A 17,974-nucleotide genomic window follows, 5' to 3' on the forward strand; every position below is an offset into this window, starting at 1 on the left:
ATATAAATGGGCTCACAAAGCACAGGAAGCTCGTTTGGCAGCTTCCTTTCTGTCTTCCTGTAGTTAAGTTCTTCCTATGTGACTTTTAGTTTGCTGTTTGACTTTCCCACTGTGTCAGGTCTAGAAGCTTGTACAGTTTGAACAAGTTTTCAACACTCGATATGTCCTATAAAAAGGCAGTTCTTCTCTGTACTTTGGCCTTGGAAAAGTTACTTTTTCTTGTATATCTGAATGTCACTTTTCTCCCACGCGGGTCAAATAGGATTCCTTCTGAAAATTCTCTCTTTGATCCACCTGAGATGCGAGAAGTCACACATCCCATGGAGACACGTTGTTTTCAAGAAATATTTCAAGGGGAGGAGAGCAGAGGCCAACATGAAACTGGTAACATGTGAAATAATCCAATTTTAAAGAGATCAAAGCAGTTTTAGAGATGGTAGAATAGCAGGAGATGGAGCAGGATTATAAAGTGAAAATTAATCTTTCCACTCAGTGAGTACCCAGAGAACCCCCAACTCACCACAAAAGTCGTGTTGTATGGACTTCGGTATTGTCCACATGACACTTTCCTGGTAACAGTATTCAGCATCACATCCCCCGTGGAATAACCCCCTCCCCCACCCCTGTAGAAGCAGAGGCTGAAGATGTGTGAGCTCGCGTCAGCTCTCACATTTACGTCCAACAAGCAAGACCAGTTGAAGAGGATTTTCTTCTCTTTAGATTTTCTTCTTGTTGTTTTGGTTTTAGCCAAACTATATAACAATGGTAGGCTCAATATGCCGGGTTCTGAGAAAAGAGGACTTTACAAATTCTATTGCGTTTAATCCTTTTAATAATTACCTCAGGTGGACAGGTCATTTCCAAAATGGTGCTCATTTACCATGAATCCTGATATTTATGTACAAATGTGACCTTCCCCACAGTGAAATTGTGTCATCTGCGTGGCCAGTGGATGTGTAAATGATTGTGTAATGTTTGGATTGAAAACGGCATCGTATTTATACTTCTATGTGACCACCTACATTGCTTGCTTTGGTTCTAGCCAGTCGCTATGCTTTGGGGGACCTTCAAGCAGTCCCAATGACAGGTCTATGAAAGATGAGGTTGCAGCCTTGTACTGATAGCCAGGCCTGACTTTCTAGCCGTATAAGTGAGCCATCTTGGATTTTCCAACCTTTGTGAAGCCTTCTGATTATGCAACCTCAGACTTGTGCTTGACTACAACCTCACAAGAGAACCCACGTCAAAATCACCCAGCCAAACTCCTACAAAACCTTTTAGGTCACTGAGACTTGGCCATCAATGATAAACCCAGTTAAGAGTCAAGTCAGCAGTACTGTTTTGTCCTGTGTTTGGGAGCAGTCTGTTATGTGGCAGCTGGTAGCTACCAGAGTAGACTCTGTTGTCATTGTCATCACCAGGGTCCAAGGAGAGTACCTGCCAAGTTTAAGGACTCTGGAACCTTTGGGCCTAGTGGAAATGAGATTTTATCAGGAATTTGGTTTATCATTGCTAACAGTCTGTTTTTCTGAAAAGAAAAAAAAATAACTGGGGAAAAGCCTTTTGTCAATCAAATCTTCTGTTAAAATGTGTTAAAAGGGCGTGGGCTAGTGAAATATAATATGAATGTGAAATGCAGTGCCTGACACCAAAGATGTTCAAATTTGTTTACACGTCATATATTTCTCACTAGCTGGAAGGGATATTTTAACATTTCTGAGATTTAATTTGGGAGCAAATTTACCATTCTCCGTTTCTCTTTTTCTGAGAAGACGCGGGGTTTGGAAATGAAGGATGGTAAAGGGAAGGCAGAAGGCAGAGTAGTCAGAGAGATGACGGATGGGGGCGTGATTGTGGGGCTCATGATGGTTATTAATGTGACAAGCACACAGTTGTGTAGCATCTGGAGACATTCACCAATTTAATAACACACATTATGAAGTTCTGTTTTCCCAGGCAGCCATCCACTCTGATATTGAACTCTTGTAGACTCGACTCTATCTTGAGTTCCTAGGAGTGAAGAGAATGTAATACCCTATAAAAAATGAATTTTGTGCTTAAGAGCATCTACTCTAAACCATCACAAAAAAAAATGGAATTCAGTGGCACAAGTATATGAAGAGCTCCGTGGAAAACCCCAAGTCCTGGTTCCTAAGGGTTGGTTGGGAATACATTTGCCTACCTCTGCCTTATTCTCTGAAAAGAAGCTGTTAAGTCACAGAAAGTGAGCACTTATTCAACCTGAACTCTATTAGGTAGAAATACTAGAAGTCAAAAGTAGACATTTACGAAAGACAAAGCAAAAGGTTGAAATGTTTACTCCTAGAGATGTCTAAGCCTCAGGAAAATTCTTTGAGTGACTGCAATTTTATACCCATCCAGTTGGACAGTTTTCTACTGAACCCCTTCCAAGTGCCAGTGTTATGTGGTCCTCATAGTCAAGGAGCATATATTCCAGAGCCATAGACACGTCCATAAGCAGATAAATTCAATGTAGCGCAGTTAATAATTTGATTTAGTGCCCGCAGTAATCAAGGTATATGCAGAGCAGATTAATCTGCATTCTTTAAATTGACCAAGGAAAGACTTTCTTCCCAAGATCTTTGGAGGTAGCTTTTATAGGATAATTTGAAGTTTTCTAGCTAGATGGAAATATGGCTATGAAAGGAAATAATTGATCCGATATAAAGGTATTCTGCTGGTTAGTCACCACCATCAACCTGACTGGATTTAGATTCCCCTAGGAGGCACACTCTGGGCATGTTTATGAAGATTCTCTGAGAGAGAATTCACGGAAGAGAGAAGACCTACTTTTTTTTTTTTTTTTATTAACTTGAGTATTTCTTATATACATTTCGAGTGTTATTCCCTTTCCCGGTTTCCGGGCAAACATCCCCCTCCCCCCTCCCCTTCCTTATGGGTGTTCCCCTCCCAACCCTCCCCCCATTGCCGCCCTCCCCCCATAGACTAGTTCACTGGGGGTTCAGTCTTAGCAGGACCCAGGGCTTCCCCTTCCACTGGTGCTCTTACTAGGATATTCATTGCTACCTATGGGGTCAGAGTCCAGGGTCAGTCCATGTATAGTCTTTAGGTAGTGGCTTAGTCCCTGGAAGCTCTGGTTGCTTGGCATTGTTGTACTTTTGGGGTCTCGAGCTCCTTCAAGCTCTTCCAGTTCTTTCTCTGATTCCTTCAATAGGGGACCTATTCTCAGTTCAGTGGTTTGCTGCTGGCATTCGCCTCTGTATTTGCTGTATTCTGGCTGTGTCTCTCAGGAGCGATCTACATCCGGCTCCTGTCGGTCTGCACTTCTTTGCTTCATCCATCTTGTCTAATTGGGTGGCTGTATATGTATGGGCCAAATGTGGGGCAGGCTCTGAATGGGTGTTCCTTCAGTCTCTGTTTTAATCTTTGCCTCTCCCTTCCCTGCCAAGGGTATTCTTTTTCCTCATTTAAAGAAGGAGTGAAGCATTCACATTTTGATCATCCGTCTTGAGTTTCATTTGTTCTAGGGATCTAGGGTAATTCAAGCATTTGGGCTAATATCCACTTATCAATGAGTGCATACCATGTATGTCTTTCTGTGAGTGGGTTAGCTCACTCAGGATGATATTTTCCAGTTCCAACCATTTGCCTACGAATTTCATAAACTCGTTGTTTTTGATAGCTGAGTAATATTCCATTGTGTAGATGTACCACATTTTCTGTATCCATTCCTCTGTTGAAGGGCATCTGGGTTCTTTCCATTTTCTGGCTATTATAAATAAGGCTGCGATGAACATAGTGGAGCACGTGTCTCTTTTATATGTTGAGGCATCTTTTGGGTAAAAAAAGAGAAGACCTACTTTTAGCGTGAGTTGTACAACTCCATGGGACGTGACCCTGGACGTGACCCTTCAAAAAAGAGAATCAAGGAGAAAAAGCAGGTAGATGCCCAAAGTCTGTCTCTGCTTTCTCAGCTGCTAACACAATATAAGCACCTATCTCACACTCTTGCAAGCACAGCTGCCCACACCTCCATGCCTTCCCAATCATGATGGACTGTCTCCCTTTAGACCATGAACCAAAATAAGGCTGCCTTCCTATACGTTGTTTCTTAGCAGGTTTTGGTAACAGCAACAGCAGGAGTAAATGACAAAAGAAACTAATATAAAAAGTACCAAGTCGTGATTAAAAAAAAAAAGTAACAATCTGTGATAAACCTGACACATGGTTCTCAGGCCTTTGGAACAGGTCTGTAAGAGGCCTGTGGAGAGTCTGGAGCTGTAGGCTATAGAAGCCCTGGAATGTGGGAGTGCAGATTAATAGGCCCTTGGGGAGGAGCTGAGAAGACCAGCATTCTGAGAGAAATGTGGTCATGCTGGCCCGGCTCATGGAGTTTCAGAGGGGACCAAGAATTTATTAGAAACCGTGCTAGAAAAATTTATGTAACATCCTGGCATAAAATATTTGGCTTTATTCTGCCCACGTCCTGAGATCTTTCTTGAGGCTGAATTCAAAAAGAGTAGATTGAGTTGTTCAGTGGAGATTTGCAGACAGCGGAACATCCAGACCGTGGTATGGTTACTCCTCACTGCTCATAGTCAGACCTACAGGGACCCAGCAGAAAGATATCAAAAATGTGCCATTTGGTGAAAAAAGGTACACGTATGAGTTTAAAGTTGTAAATAAGGTAGGTGGATAAAAAGCAGCTGTAATTTTTAAAGAGACCAGTGGCATTAAAGAGAACTTTGATGGCTGGGACAATAGGAAAGTTGCCTTGAAATGAAAGCCACATTTGTGAAAGCTCCCAACTTGTAAAAAGGAGGATTCATTGAAGGGATAGTCTGAATTGGAAATGCTGAGGAAGGGTTTCCCTGCTCAAATTCAACCACCCATGGAGCCATTTCCCCAGGTTCAGCCACCAAGGCAAACCAAAGCCACTTGTGTGCTAGAAAAGAGCTTGACTACACCTTGATCCAGCAGCAGCCTCTGTCGATGTCATACGTGCGTTCTTTCATAGGCACGCAGCATGGGAGAGTTAGGATGTCATGCAGGCTTGCACCAAGGTCCCAGAAAGCCACTGCCACTCGGCAGCTGAGGGGAGCACAGAGAGGGGCATTTCCAGGAGAAAGGCTGAACTGGAGAGGAGGAATAACCTGTGGAGTCAAAACGATGCCACCACTGGCCTCAGATACCAGGCGCAGAGCAGGGTTTGGAGTTTGCTCTGTGGCATTTGTTTTTTCTATGGATCCAGCTTTTTCTTGCTGCTGCCTAATGCTCCTTTAGAATGGGAATGTTTACTCTGTGCCATGCCATTCTGTATTAGGATTATGTAACCTGTTTTCATTTGACCCACCCGTCTCTACCTGCACAGAACTGGGATTGTAGACATGGGCCATTGTGACTGTTACTTATTTGTTTGTTTAAATTTTTATGTGGTTTCTGGAGATTAAACTCAGGCCCCGATGCTTGTAGAGCACACTTAGTGACTGAGCCATCTCCCCATGTGCGATGGTTTGAGTAATTTTGGCTCCCACATGTCCATGTATTTGAATGTGTGGTCACCAGAGAGTGACACTCTTTGAAACTATTATAAGGATTAGGAGATGCTGTTGAAGGAAGTGTGTCACTGGGGGTGGGCTTTTAAAGTCTCTTTCTCCCCGCCCAGCCCCATCCATGGATCGTGATGTAGCTCTCAGCTACTGCTCCAGCACCTGCCTGTATGTGACCATGTTCCCTGTCGTGATGACAATGAACTAAACCTATGAAACTGTAAGCCAGCCCTCATTTAAGTGCTTTCTTTTGTAAGAGCTGCCTTGGTCATCATGGTGTCTCTTCTAGCAATAGAACAGAACAGTGATTAAGCCATCATCCTTATTGCTATTTTTAATTATAAAAAAGGTTGAAAACATGCACATGCATGTTTTAAGAACAAACTTCAGTATTCACAACATTCCCCACTTTTATTTCATCTTTCTCTCTCACACACACACATGCACATACATGCACACACATGCACACACATACACACACAGAGAAAAGCATATATAGACACACTTTTTTCTAGAGTGTTTTAAAGTCAGTCTCAGACATGATTCCTGTTTACCTACAAACTTTTCCTAAAGATTGCTAATAGGTAATGACTTCCTTATAATCAGGTAGACTGCCCCATAATCTACCTAACATGGTTTAAAGCATATTTTAGGTTTGTTGACATACATAGTAAGCACGAATGCCAACAGGACCACTGAGCTTTGAGAATAGATAGGGTTTGATGGGATCGTAATTAGTTAAAGACAAAAACACTTAATTCATTAAACAGTGATGGTTCTTACCCTTTATTATTTATTTGAGGGCTCGTAAGCTCCCAAGGTCCGTCTTTGCACCTGGTTGGTTAAAGGCTTTCTGCGCGCGCTCTCTCTCTCTCTCTCTCTCTCTCTCTCTCTCTCTCTCTCTCTCTCTCTTCCTGCTTAAGCAGTTTACTTGACTAAATGTTTCTTGTTTCCCATAACTTTTCCTACATTCTGAATTTGGCTGATTGTATTCCTATAAGAGGTCTTGTCCATCCACCTGACTCCCACCCCCTTCCCGCTAGCTGCCTGGCTGTACAGTCTAGAAGCTTAGAACTAGGTCTGGGCTTTTGTTAACAGGAGCGTATCAGTGATGTTGTGGAGTACATGAAGCTGCATATCTACCTGCGTTTGAGTCTTTCACTGTTAAATTTGTCCCCAAGTCTTTGACACCATCCTGGCAGCCTTTGAGAGTCTCCTTGCATGGTAGGATAGAATGTTCTAGGTTCATCTCACAGTGTGGGCTCCCAACCTCAAATGAACCATTTCTCCTAGAAGCGATGGGTCCTTTTGGAGGCATTCAGTGGCATTTCACAATCTCAGTCTAAGGACTGTCATTTCTGCTGGTGTCCGTTGCTCCAGTGGGCAGCTTATTACAAAGAGAAAGCTTCCACAGGCTTTCAATTCAAAAGTGAGCCAATGGGCTCTCCAGGACTGAGGATTAACTCGAGGCTATAATATACGCTTAGCGTGCCCGCGCTCTTGGTCCTCAGCACTCAGAATATTTTTATACGGAGGATTTCTTCTATAAGAACTTTTTACAATTTGTTGTTTTCATGTTGAGACAACCTGGTTCCTAACAATGCTGACACAAAATACTTGTTTTTAACAATACCACTAATGATAATAAACAGACATTGGGTGGGTAGTAAAATTTCCATGCTGCCTTCTATGTTTTCCTGGCAAATCCCAAGAAAACAGAGCAATCCAAAGATAATTCTAAGGTCAGCGGAGTTGTCTTCTCTTGAGTTTGTGACACCACCTTGATCTACAGAGAGGTTCATTTGCTTTTGGTTTGTTTTCCATTTTTAGAATCGATTCTCCTCTTTCTCACTGGTATGTAAAACATTTTCACGGCTCAGAAGTCCACAATGAGAGTATGTTCTGTGCAGTCTTCTCTCCTGTCTGCTGCACCATGACCCCCAAGGCTCTCTGTAGGTCACCAAGATCATGGTTTTGTATACAATCTCATATTTTAATATGTCATTCGGGCAGAGTCCTAGAATAGGGGTGCTGGACACATGTACACCATATACATAAAACCCAAGATATACGTACATATATAGTGTTGGTCCTATTAATAATATGATATATAATACATAAATGTACATGTTTGGAGCCATAACATTTAATTCTGTGGTGTATTTCATAGCGCCATTTTAAGTTCATTACTACAATTGTGTAAGCTGAAATGATAGGTTCGTTTCTTCCATGGAGTCATAATTCTTGCTTAATTCTTGTTCATTAATAAGAGGGTTTCGTTGTGACCTGGTTTGGCCTGGCGTTCTGTAATCCCAACTGGTCCCTCAGTCACGGTTCTCTCTTTGTCTCAACTCCCTATGAAATGGAACTGAAGGTGGGAACCAACACATCCAACGCATAATAGAAAGTTTTAAGTTTTTCCGAGACTTAACTTCTGGTTTTATCGCATTTCAACTGCAGCATTTACTATTAATAACATCTGTAGATTGTGGAGCCTCCCACCATTTTTATTCCCTAAATACATGATCATTTTTTTTGAGACTGTTTCCTTTGCCCTTGAAAGAGGATATTTTATATCGTTGAAATGTATCATTCGGTATGCATCCCCGAATCTAACAAATCATATTGTTCAAATCTGATGAATACCACTTATATTTTGCCCACTTAACATACCTTTTCCTGCAAGTGGAGTATTAAAAATCCATAATCTGTGCTTATATGTCTCTGTACATCTCCTGTGATTTCTGCTGCCATTGATATTTTTTGCGTTATTTCATAAATATCTATTACCATCTTCATTACCCTTTGTTTTTAAGTATAAAGCAAGTCTTTTAGCACTGTATGAGTTTCCTTTTTGTTTTATTTAGTCCTTTAAATAAATTCTACTCTTAAGGGAGAGATGTAATCCCTACTTCCAATAAACAATGGGTGTGTATAGTGTTAGATCTCACTACGGTATCTCTGATTTCTTTTATTGTTTCTGGTAATGCTACCTCTCAACACCAGAATGCTCCTCACTGACTAAAACCTGAAGGATGTCCAGGCTAGTGAAAGACACTCATGGGCCAATAAGAAGATATGAAAGGTTTATTATCTACACGACAGAGCTTCCTGAGAGAGCTGAGCAGACCGCAAGCCTTTATGCTTCAGTAGTTCCCTTTATAATAAATCCTTTATAATGTCTCTATATTTAGCCATGGCAACATAACTAAGTGCCCGTGTAGTAGTTTAAAACAGCGGTTATTTATTTTCCTCGCAGTTCCCATCTTGAGAATTTGAGTGGGCCACGCCCAGATGCCTCCTATCTGGGCCCCTCTCATACAGCTCCAGGCATGTGGCTACCTGGACTCAACTCTGTCTATAAACTGGTTTCAACTCATTGAGCATCTGCCAGTGGGCCTCAGGAGACCCATTTAAAGCACAGTCACACGGTGCTACAGATTCAGGCTCTTTACTGTTCGGTTTTCTATGTAGGTTTCTGGACTACCCAACAATATGGCAGTGATCTGGAGGTGATGGGAGACAGAGACAGAGAGACACAGAGAGACAGAAACAGAGAGATACAGAGACACAGAAACAGAGAGATACAGAGACACAGAAACAGAGAGAGAGAGAGAGAGAGAGAGAGAGAGAGAGAGAGAGAGAGAGTGTGTCAGAGACAGAGAGAAGGAGAGAATGAGAGAGTGCAAGCGAGCCAGAGGGTACCAAGATAGACCTACGGTGTTTTATAACCTAACCTCGGAATAGCCCCCCACCACTCAGACGGTGATGCTTTCAGAAGTGATTAGGCATAGCTCGAGTTCAAAGAGAGAAGTGAATCAGATACAGGAAAGTCAGGAAACAGGTATTACCTTTCCATAATAATCTGTTACCGACAGGCCAGTTTGATGCCCACCTAATGTATATACATCACTTGGTCTTAGTCTACCCCTTGCTTTCTGTTTCCCCTTCCATTCTTAACTCCCGTTCTGTTTACTTTCTTAGAAAATGTCTGCAACTAGACCAGTCTTCATCTTCATGTCATCTAAAAAAATCTCCTTTGTGCATGTGTGTGTGTGCATCTGTAGTATGAATATATGCACGTATGTATGAATATATATGTATATGTGTATGCATATATTTATGTATATGTATGTATGTGTCTATGAATATATGTATATGTGGGTGAATATATGTATGTATATGCATATGCATGTGTGTATATATGTATATGTGTGTACATATGTATGTTTGCATATGTATGTGTGCATTTTCAGTCTACTGGCACTGTTCCTTTAGAGAACCTTTCCTGATACAGAAGGGATTCTGCCTGCAAGCTTCCCTGGATTTTCCCATGATCAAGTGTTTTTCTGTAGCCTCAACAGTTTCAGAGCTTGCTTCATGTAAAATCCTTAGCTTGCTTTTAAAAACCTGTGAGGGGTTTCCCTGATTGCTCACCCTTCCCTCTGGTCACACAGCGCTTGCTCTGGGCTCTGGGCTCCCTCTCAAAGCCACTGCCATCTCCCTCCACCTGCCATGAATAGCTGCTCTCTGACACTTACCAGAACCAGGAACCTCTGGCTCTGGGCACCTGGAGATAAAGATGGTTTTGGGGACTGAAGGAGACCTAGTCAAAATGCTTTCACCAAAGGCCTGAGAGCAGACATATCAAAAGAATAGAAGTGGGTAGTGTTGAAACTGTCTTGAGCAGTCTCATAAAGGAAACCAACATCATGTAAGAGCTATATAATGATTGCACAAAATCACTCAAAGGCAGACTTGAAGGACAGAGATCAGAAAGAATAAAATCTTTTCTGACGGGGGCTTCAGAATTTTAATAACTACCAGCTTTCTTGTTAGTGAAAATATGGACCCAGACAGCACAGCTGCTCCCTTAGACTACCATGAGCATGTTTGACCCGGTCATGATTTCCTCTAAGAGTGGCCTAGAGATGGAAAAACCGCTAACGAGTTGGGCAATTACCTTGCATCTATCACCTGTCATCATAACTGGCTGCTGCCTGTCACCCCCACAATGCTGGGACTGAAGACAAATGGGACTGATGTCATCCTGAGATCTTCATATATTTTGACCACAATTCATTTAGAGTAGAGCCATTGTTTTAATGTTTCGTTTGAAAAAAAAAAGTATGTCATATGACTGTGAAAATGTTAGACCTAATAAACCAACAAACAAGGTTGGGGGAGGGAAGATGATGCCGCACTGCTGCCTTAGTGAATAAGTCACCCTGAGAAAGTCTAGTGACTACATTAGCCTACTTGACTAATACACAAGCTGGCTACACACATCAACGGGCTACGAGTGTGTGACTTCATCAAGACTCACTCCTGAATGAGCAGGCAAAGAACTAAGTTACCACATAATCAACATGTACGAGATGGGAGTCCCCAAATCTCGTATGGTAAAGGATTTCTTTGACAAATGCACCCTGGAACATGGTGGTCACAACAACTAATCTGACCTCCCCAAAGCTGTGAAGACAAAGGGAGAGATTATATATAATATGTGGATTTGGAGATGGCATGTGCTTAGTGACTTTTAAATCTTTCTCAGAACCAACCTTCTTTCTTTCTTTCCTTCTTTCTTTCTTTCTTTCTTTCCTTCTTTCTTTCTCTTTCTTTCTTTCTCTCTCTTTCTTTCTCTTTCTTTCTTTCTTTTTCTTCTTTCTTTCTTCCTTCCTCTCTCTCTCTCTCTCTCTCTCTCTCTCTCTCTCTCTCTCTCTCTCCCCAGCTGTGGAGATCAGAAGCCTCATGTTTAATCTGTTGGTTGGATAGATGATTGTCATGAGGGAGGCACTTTCACCTCAGTGAATCAAGCAGCAGATGACACAGGGTCCTCAGTGAGCAGCGTCTGTTTGCCTTGTTTGGAAGTTAAACATGGTAAACTGAGGGAGCCCGTGTCCTTCCTGAGCAAAAGAGTCCAGAATTGGCCTAAAATGAGTAAGAATGCATCTGCCCAAATGGAATTCAACCCCTTGTTTAATGTATCCCAGGCATTTGACATATAGTTTTAAACACGATTTTTTAAGCTTTCCCATGAATAACAAAGCTATGAGTTATGCATGTGCTGGAACTGGAGAGAGCTCAGTGGTTAAGAACATCAGCTGTTCTTCAGGAGGACTCAGGTTCAGATCCAGTACCTGTGTGGTAGCCACCTGTAACCCCAGTTCCGGGGACCCAAGGCCCTGTTTTGGCCTCTGTGGACACTACATGGATATGTGCAGATATACAGGCAAAACTCCATAACATGTTAAAAAACTGTATGACCCGTATGTAGGAAGTAATGGTGTCCGCTCTGATTCCACCGCTTATCCTTAGGTGGACAAAGGAAATATTTCAAACCAGCAAGTAAAAGGCTTGAGGAACCCATGGGGACTGTGCATCGGAAGATGGCCAAAGTGATCTCCGGACTGCAGAGCAAAGTCTTGCCACCCATGAGCCCGAAGGTGGTCACAGAGGAGGAAGTGAACCGGATGGTAACGTACCATAGTTTCTCCGTAAGACGCTTAGCGCGGTGTCCTTGCAACAATGTGTTGTTCTTCCAGAGCATCGGAGAATCGCTGATTGATACCACACCAGCCTCCAGCGTGCTGGAAAGCGTAATTACCTTCCACAGCCAGAGAAGTTCTTATGTTGCATAAGTACTTCACAGAGCAGGGTTTGACTGGGCAATTAATTGCAAGGAGAGCTCTTAGTCCATTTCCTGTTCCCACAGCAGAAACTGGACAACTTGGAAAGGTTTCTTTTGTCCTGCAGTTGTGGAGCTCAGGAAGTCCGGTGCTGGGTAGTCTCATCTGATAATGGCTCCATACCAAAAGTACCCATATGGGACAGGAAGGGAGCTAAACTCCAAGAAAAGAACTAGTTCAGCCACTACCTCTGACACAGGAACTTGCGGGGACACACCCAACTCATAGAACTGTGTGAATAAGCTACTAAACTTTTCTGGGTGGTAGATAGAGCCCTGTGAACTGCCATTCAGTTACAGTCAAATGACAAATTCCCACAAGGTTCATCTGTAATAATCTGTGACCCGTGCCTTGGCAAGAGTTGTTTTTTATAATTTTCAGGGCACAGAGTAGTAAGAAAGAAAGAAAGAAAGAAAGAAAGAAAGAAAGAAAGAAAGAAAGAGAAAAAAAGAAAGAAAGAAAGAGAAAGAAAGAAAGAAAGAAAGAAAGAAAGAAAGAAAGAGTGAGAGAGGGGAAGGGAGGGAGGGAAGGAAGGAAGGAAGAATATGTAGTTCTCTTTAAAATAAAGATAGGTGTATTTCGAATATGAAAACAATGTACTAGGAATGGGAGTATGAACCGTGTGCTGTAGAAACCAGTTAGAAAAACCCCTGATCCTGGCAATGACACTTCTACACTCTAAACCCGACCTCCAGTTCGATTCTGATTAGAAAAATAAACACAGTCTTTGCCTCCTGTGGTGGCTGCTGGCACATATCTATATAAGGCTTTTTGTTCTTTAGATTGCGTTGTTTGAATTTAAACCACACTATTGCCGATACCTCTCGATAACCCTGTTAGTCCCATCTGTGTTCCAGTCAAAAGGAAGTTAAAGCCAAGTTGAAAACTGCATTTCACTTGAATGAGTTCAATTACAGAGCTCAAGCATTATTGAAGAGTTCTAGACTCAAACCCAAGCAAGCTGAGTTATGCACTCCAAACTGTTACAATAAGTCTTGGCTTCCACTCTGCTAATGATCATACCCTCCTCACACGTAAAGTAGGCCCCACAAGCAAGAACTTTCTAGAACAGCAGCACACTGCACGGCAGTGACAGGCATGGGGTAGCTAATTCTCTGCTGGACTAGTTTTATTTAAATGACAAGTGACAGGTATTTTCTCATAAAATTGGTAAAGTATTGGAGCACCTGATTTAGGTGTGGGAATATGATTGGCTGCAAGATCTAGACCTGATGCAGAGCTCACAGCCCCTGCTGAACACGTCACACATTTCTGAACGATTAGATTGTATCTCTGTCTCTAATTAGAAAACTTAGGGGTTGGGGATTTAGCTCAGTCATGACGTCGTTAGTGAAGCACCCCAGGGCTCTGCTTGTCTGGCCTGTTGGTTCAGAAGCAGAGTCACCTTTCACTCCTCAGCCCTAATGTCTAGGAGTGTTTTTTATGTTTTTTTTTGTTTGTTTGTTTTTGTTTGTTGGGTGTTCCGCTCTTTGGACAGCTCGCTGTGCAGTTCCTTAACTCATTTTCTCTAGGGTTCCATTGTGTGCTTTCTTCAAAACCAAAAGAGATGTATGTGCTAGTCAGTTGCTGTGCAGAGACCTCAGAAGCGCATGGCATTTCTCTTGTATAATTTAGTTATTGTCAATGTTTTATAAGGGGACTTAGTGGCATGCCACAGTTATCCCGACGGCTGCGTGAACGAATTATTCATTACCCACGCCTAGGAGAACACTTCCTCAGCCTAACCACGTTTGAACGTGGGTCTTATTTGCATTCTAGATGTCGCCCTCAGAATTCCTGAAGGAGATGTCCCTCACTACGGAGCAGAAACTGGCAAGTACACGAATCATATGCCGACCACAGATCACCGAACTCCTAGATATGGGAGAAACAACGCATCAAAAGGTACATCAAAGGCTGGAGAGATGGCTCTGTGGTTAAGAGGGACTGTGACTCTTGTAGAGGACCCAGGTTCAGTTCCCAGCACCCACCATGTCAGGCAGCTCCCAACTGCCTGTAACTTCTGCTCCAGGAGATCTAATGCCCTCTTCTGGCCTCTGCGGGCATTGCAATCCCCCATACATACATAAAAGCACATCAAGGTGTACATAGACCATCTCAGTGTTCAGAATGACAGATGATAAGTAGAATGGAGTGTTTCCAGGATAGCCAATCCCGTCCTGGGTTGCTTCCCTTCCTATCTGTTGGCCTCTATGACACGGCAGTAAAGTCATTATACCTAACACGAGCAAACCGTATTTAAAAAATCACTTTTGACTAATTCTACTCCTTAATACTTCTATTCCCTAGTTACTTCTGATCAGTATTTGATAGAATTTTTTACAGGCTAAGAGTAATTCCGAGGTTTATATCAGCCAAGCCCATTGGGTTATCTCCTTCGAGTCACTAGCAATCCTTCCTTACCTGAACCTTCCCACTACTAAAGAGGGGAGGGAGCAATACACATTTGCTGCCTGCTTTGGGCCCATTTCTAAGAGACTTTCAGACTAAGAAATAGTGGTTTCATCTTTCTGTATTTTAGTGTAGGCTATATGTTCTCGCCTTTAGGGGCAAATAGTTATTTAAAAAAAAGGGGGGGCTGGGGATTTAGCTCAGTGGTAGAGCGCTTACCTAGGAAGTGCAAGGCCCTGGGTTCGGTCCCCAGCTCCGAAAAAAAGAACCAAAAAAAAAAAAAAAAAAAGAACAACGACTTGGGACTGAGGAGATGGCCCAGTGGCCAACAGTACTTGTTTCTTTTGCACAGAGAGGTTCACTTCCTGGTACCCACGTGCTGGCTCATAACCATCTACAGCGCCAGAGATGCACTGCCCTCTTCTGACCTCTGCAGACATTGCACATACACAGTGCACACACATACACGGAGGCCAAGCACTCATAACATTACATAAATAACATTACATAACATAACATTAAAACCAATCATTGCTTCTAAAGATCTTGTTTCCTACTTTTTAGTTAATTTCATAAGATATATGCCTCACTCATCTGCATAAATTATATTATGAATCTTCACTGATGGGGCTACCGCAGGTGGGCCCCCTCAAAATCCCAGCTATTCCTGAGTTGTCTGGGCTACATTCCCCTTGGGACCTCTTCTCTGAAGCCTTTGCTCTTACTGTCTAGGACCTAAGGACCCTGCTGTCCTTAGCATTGCTGTCTTTATTTGCTGATGGCATTCCTCCCACGACAAACACCCTTCACTTCTGAGCAGGAACAGCTTTCCCAGAGCTGACTCGCCCTCCTGTGGTTTCTTTTCTCCCTTCCGAGGGACTGGCAGAGGTAGCACCATTGAGTGTATTGCACCGACCACATCTGTGAAGGACAAGATTACCAGGTTGCTTCACGTCCCCTCCCACTCCTTCAGCTCTCTTGGTTGTTTCCATGTGTGCTCTGGCTTTGAACCATCTCTCCATGCCAGGGACCATCAGCCTCTGTTAATTCCTCCTAGATGAACTTACAGATCTTAGCCCCATGTCTTCGGTACTATTTGCATATGGCCCTCTTAGTTTAACTACAGAGTTCTTTCCCATCCAATTCTAAAGTCGTGTGTTTTCCCTTCAACAACTCCGAGGATATTTTACTTCATGATCTCTGGCATCAGATGATGTTCACAGAGGCTGAAAGTCTGGTTCAGCCCTCACCCCACAGGCCCAGTCACGCTCCAGTCTGCATAATCACTGTGTGTCCCTCATTCACGCTCAGTACTTTGCTCAGATGTGACTGGGTTTTCCCGTGTCACCGTGTACCTCGTTTTATCTGCAGGAAGTTTATTTCTTAACATTTCGACCATTTTATGTTCCTCTGAAGGATTCCCCCTTCAGGAGCATCAATTATGGGTGCACCAGGCCTTCCTTGTCCGCTCCTCTCCTGGCATTTCCTCTCCAACCCCCCTTAGCTTTGTGTTCATCTGCTTCATTGAAATGACACTGAGCAGTCTGTCCTCTGGGTCCCTTCCTTTGCCTTCTGCGTCTGTCTCTCCAAGTCCAGTCCAGCGGACTCTGCTCATCTCCAGTCATCTGAACTCACATCTCTCTTGTGAACCTTGTAATCCATTAGTGTCAGATAAATCACAGTGACTGTGTTCTTCCGACTTGACTTCCGGAACCTTCCTTCTTTCCCCGAAACGCTCCTTTCTCTCTTAAATTCATTCCTAGTTCAGAGCCTCCGAAACATGTTTTCATGTTTGACATGTGATCCCTTTTTTGTCTGAAAAAATATTAAGTTGACCGTGATCATTTAAGCGTAGAAGATAAGTCTGTAAAACAGACCTGGGGAAATAACTGTGTAGGTAATGTGCTTGCTGCACAAATATGAGGACCCGAGTTCTAATCCCCAGCACCCACGTAAAGACAGGCATGGTAGCACAGTCTGTACTCCCAGTGTTCCTACCGGGGATAGAACCAGAGACTCGACCATCCCCAGAAGTCGTGGGCCAGCCAGCCTGGAGTGTACACGAGCAAACAAGGGACCCCCTCTGCCTGAAACAAGGTGGGAGACAAGAACAGATACTCCAGAATTTCTCACGTCTACACATGTGTCATACACATGCAAGCAAACACTGAGTGCGCGTGCGCGCGCGCGCACACACACACACACACACACACACACACACACACACATGCTGTGTCCCTTTCCATCATCATACTAAAAAAAAAAAAAAGAATAAATAAAAATCAAATACTTTCAGAAAAGACAGGTACACAAAACCAACACCGGATAATAAATGAAGAATGGATTATAAAACAATCACTGGCCATTTTATCTTTCCTTTGATTTTTTATTGCATTTTATTTATTTATTGTGTGTGCACATGTGCATGCCTTATACAATGGCATGTGTGTGGAGGTCAGAGGACAACTGGTGGGAGTCGGCTCTCTCCTTCTGACATGTGGGTCCCTGAAATCTGACGTAGATCCTCAGATTTGGCAGCAAGCACCTTTACCCATTAAGCCATCTTGCTGGCCCCCAATTTTAATCGTTTATTAAATATGGAAGCAAATCTACATACTAATGTGATGGATGTGTTTGTTTATTTTTCATTAAGAATTAATCTTCGTTAAATAAGCCACGAATGGAGAGGATCATCAACCTTTTTCAGAGATGATTGATATTTTGGTATCATAATCCCCAGTGTTCAGATGCTGCTTTTCAGAGATATGAAGCACAAGATGGCAGAGACCTGTTTAGGGCCGTTCAGAAACTGCTGGAAATCCTATATAAATTCTAAGCCAAAATTCATTCAACTATTTAAAAAGAAAGAAAGGAAGGAAGAAACTCAAATCAGCAACAGAAAGACAGATTTTAAAATCACTCAGACTGGTCCAGAAATGCATTCATTTGACACTTCTGTGCTGAGGAGTGATTGCAGGAAAATATTACAGGTCTTCCTTTTCTGAAAGTAACCATTTCTGAAGGGACAGGAAACTCTGCATGTCCTGTAAAAGCGTTGTAATTCACCTAGTAGAACAGAGTCTCCAGCAGCCTTCGCTGGGACAGGGGCAACCGCAGCCGCGGTGTGACGCATGCGCATCCATCTCATTAGCATGCATGGTGTGTTTCAAGCTGAGGCTGCAGTAAAGTCATGAGGTACAGCACAGACCTTTGCTGCCAGAGACCCCTTGGCTTCATTACACGTTTGATTTTGAGTTAATTTGGGGTCGTGCACTCAGAAAACTTTTACTGTGCATAAGTTTTCCATGACCCCTTATATTCAATTACGTGACCCCCATATGA

The 17,974-nt window shown here is 42.8% G+C and overlaps 1 protein-coding gene across 9 annotated transcripts in view; it reads left to right on the forward strand.

Moving 5' to 3' along the window:
- Hydin (Hydin, axonemal central pair apparatus protein) overlaps nucleotides 1-17,974 on the forward strand; it is a 346,279-nt gene that overhangs the window by 19,263 nt on the left and 309,042 nt on the right. For all 9 annotated transcript variants that reach the window (XM_039098232.2, XM_039098235.2, XM_039098234.2 and 6 more), the window contains exons 2-3: nucleotides 11,850-12,007; nucleotides 14,000-14,125. In XM_039098232.2, the coding sequence (XP_038954160.1) occupies nucleotides 11,850-12,007; nucleotides 14,000-14,125 (284 nt within the window). The remainder of the gene's footprint in view (nucleotides 1-11,849; nucleotides 12,008-13,999; nucleotides 14,126-17,974) is intronic.

The sequence above is a fragment of the Rattus norvegicus genome, chromosome 19, assembly GCF_036323735.1.
Source record: "Rattus norvegicus strain BN/NHsdMcwi chromosome 19, GRCr8, whole genome shotgun sequence".
NCBI classification, from domain to species: domain Eukaryota; kingdom Metazoa; phylum Chordata; class Mammalia; order Rodentia; family Muridae; genus Rattus; species Rattus norvegicus.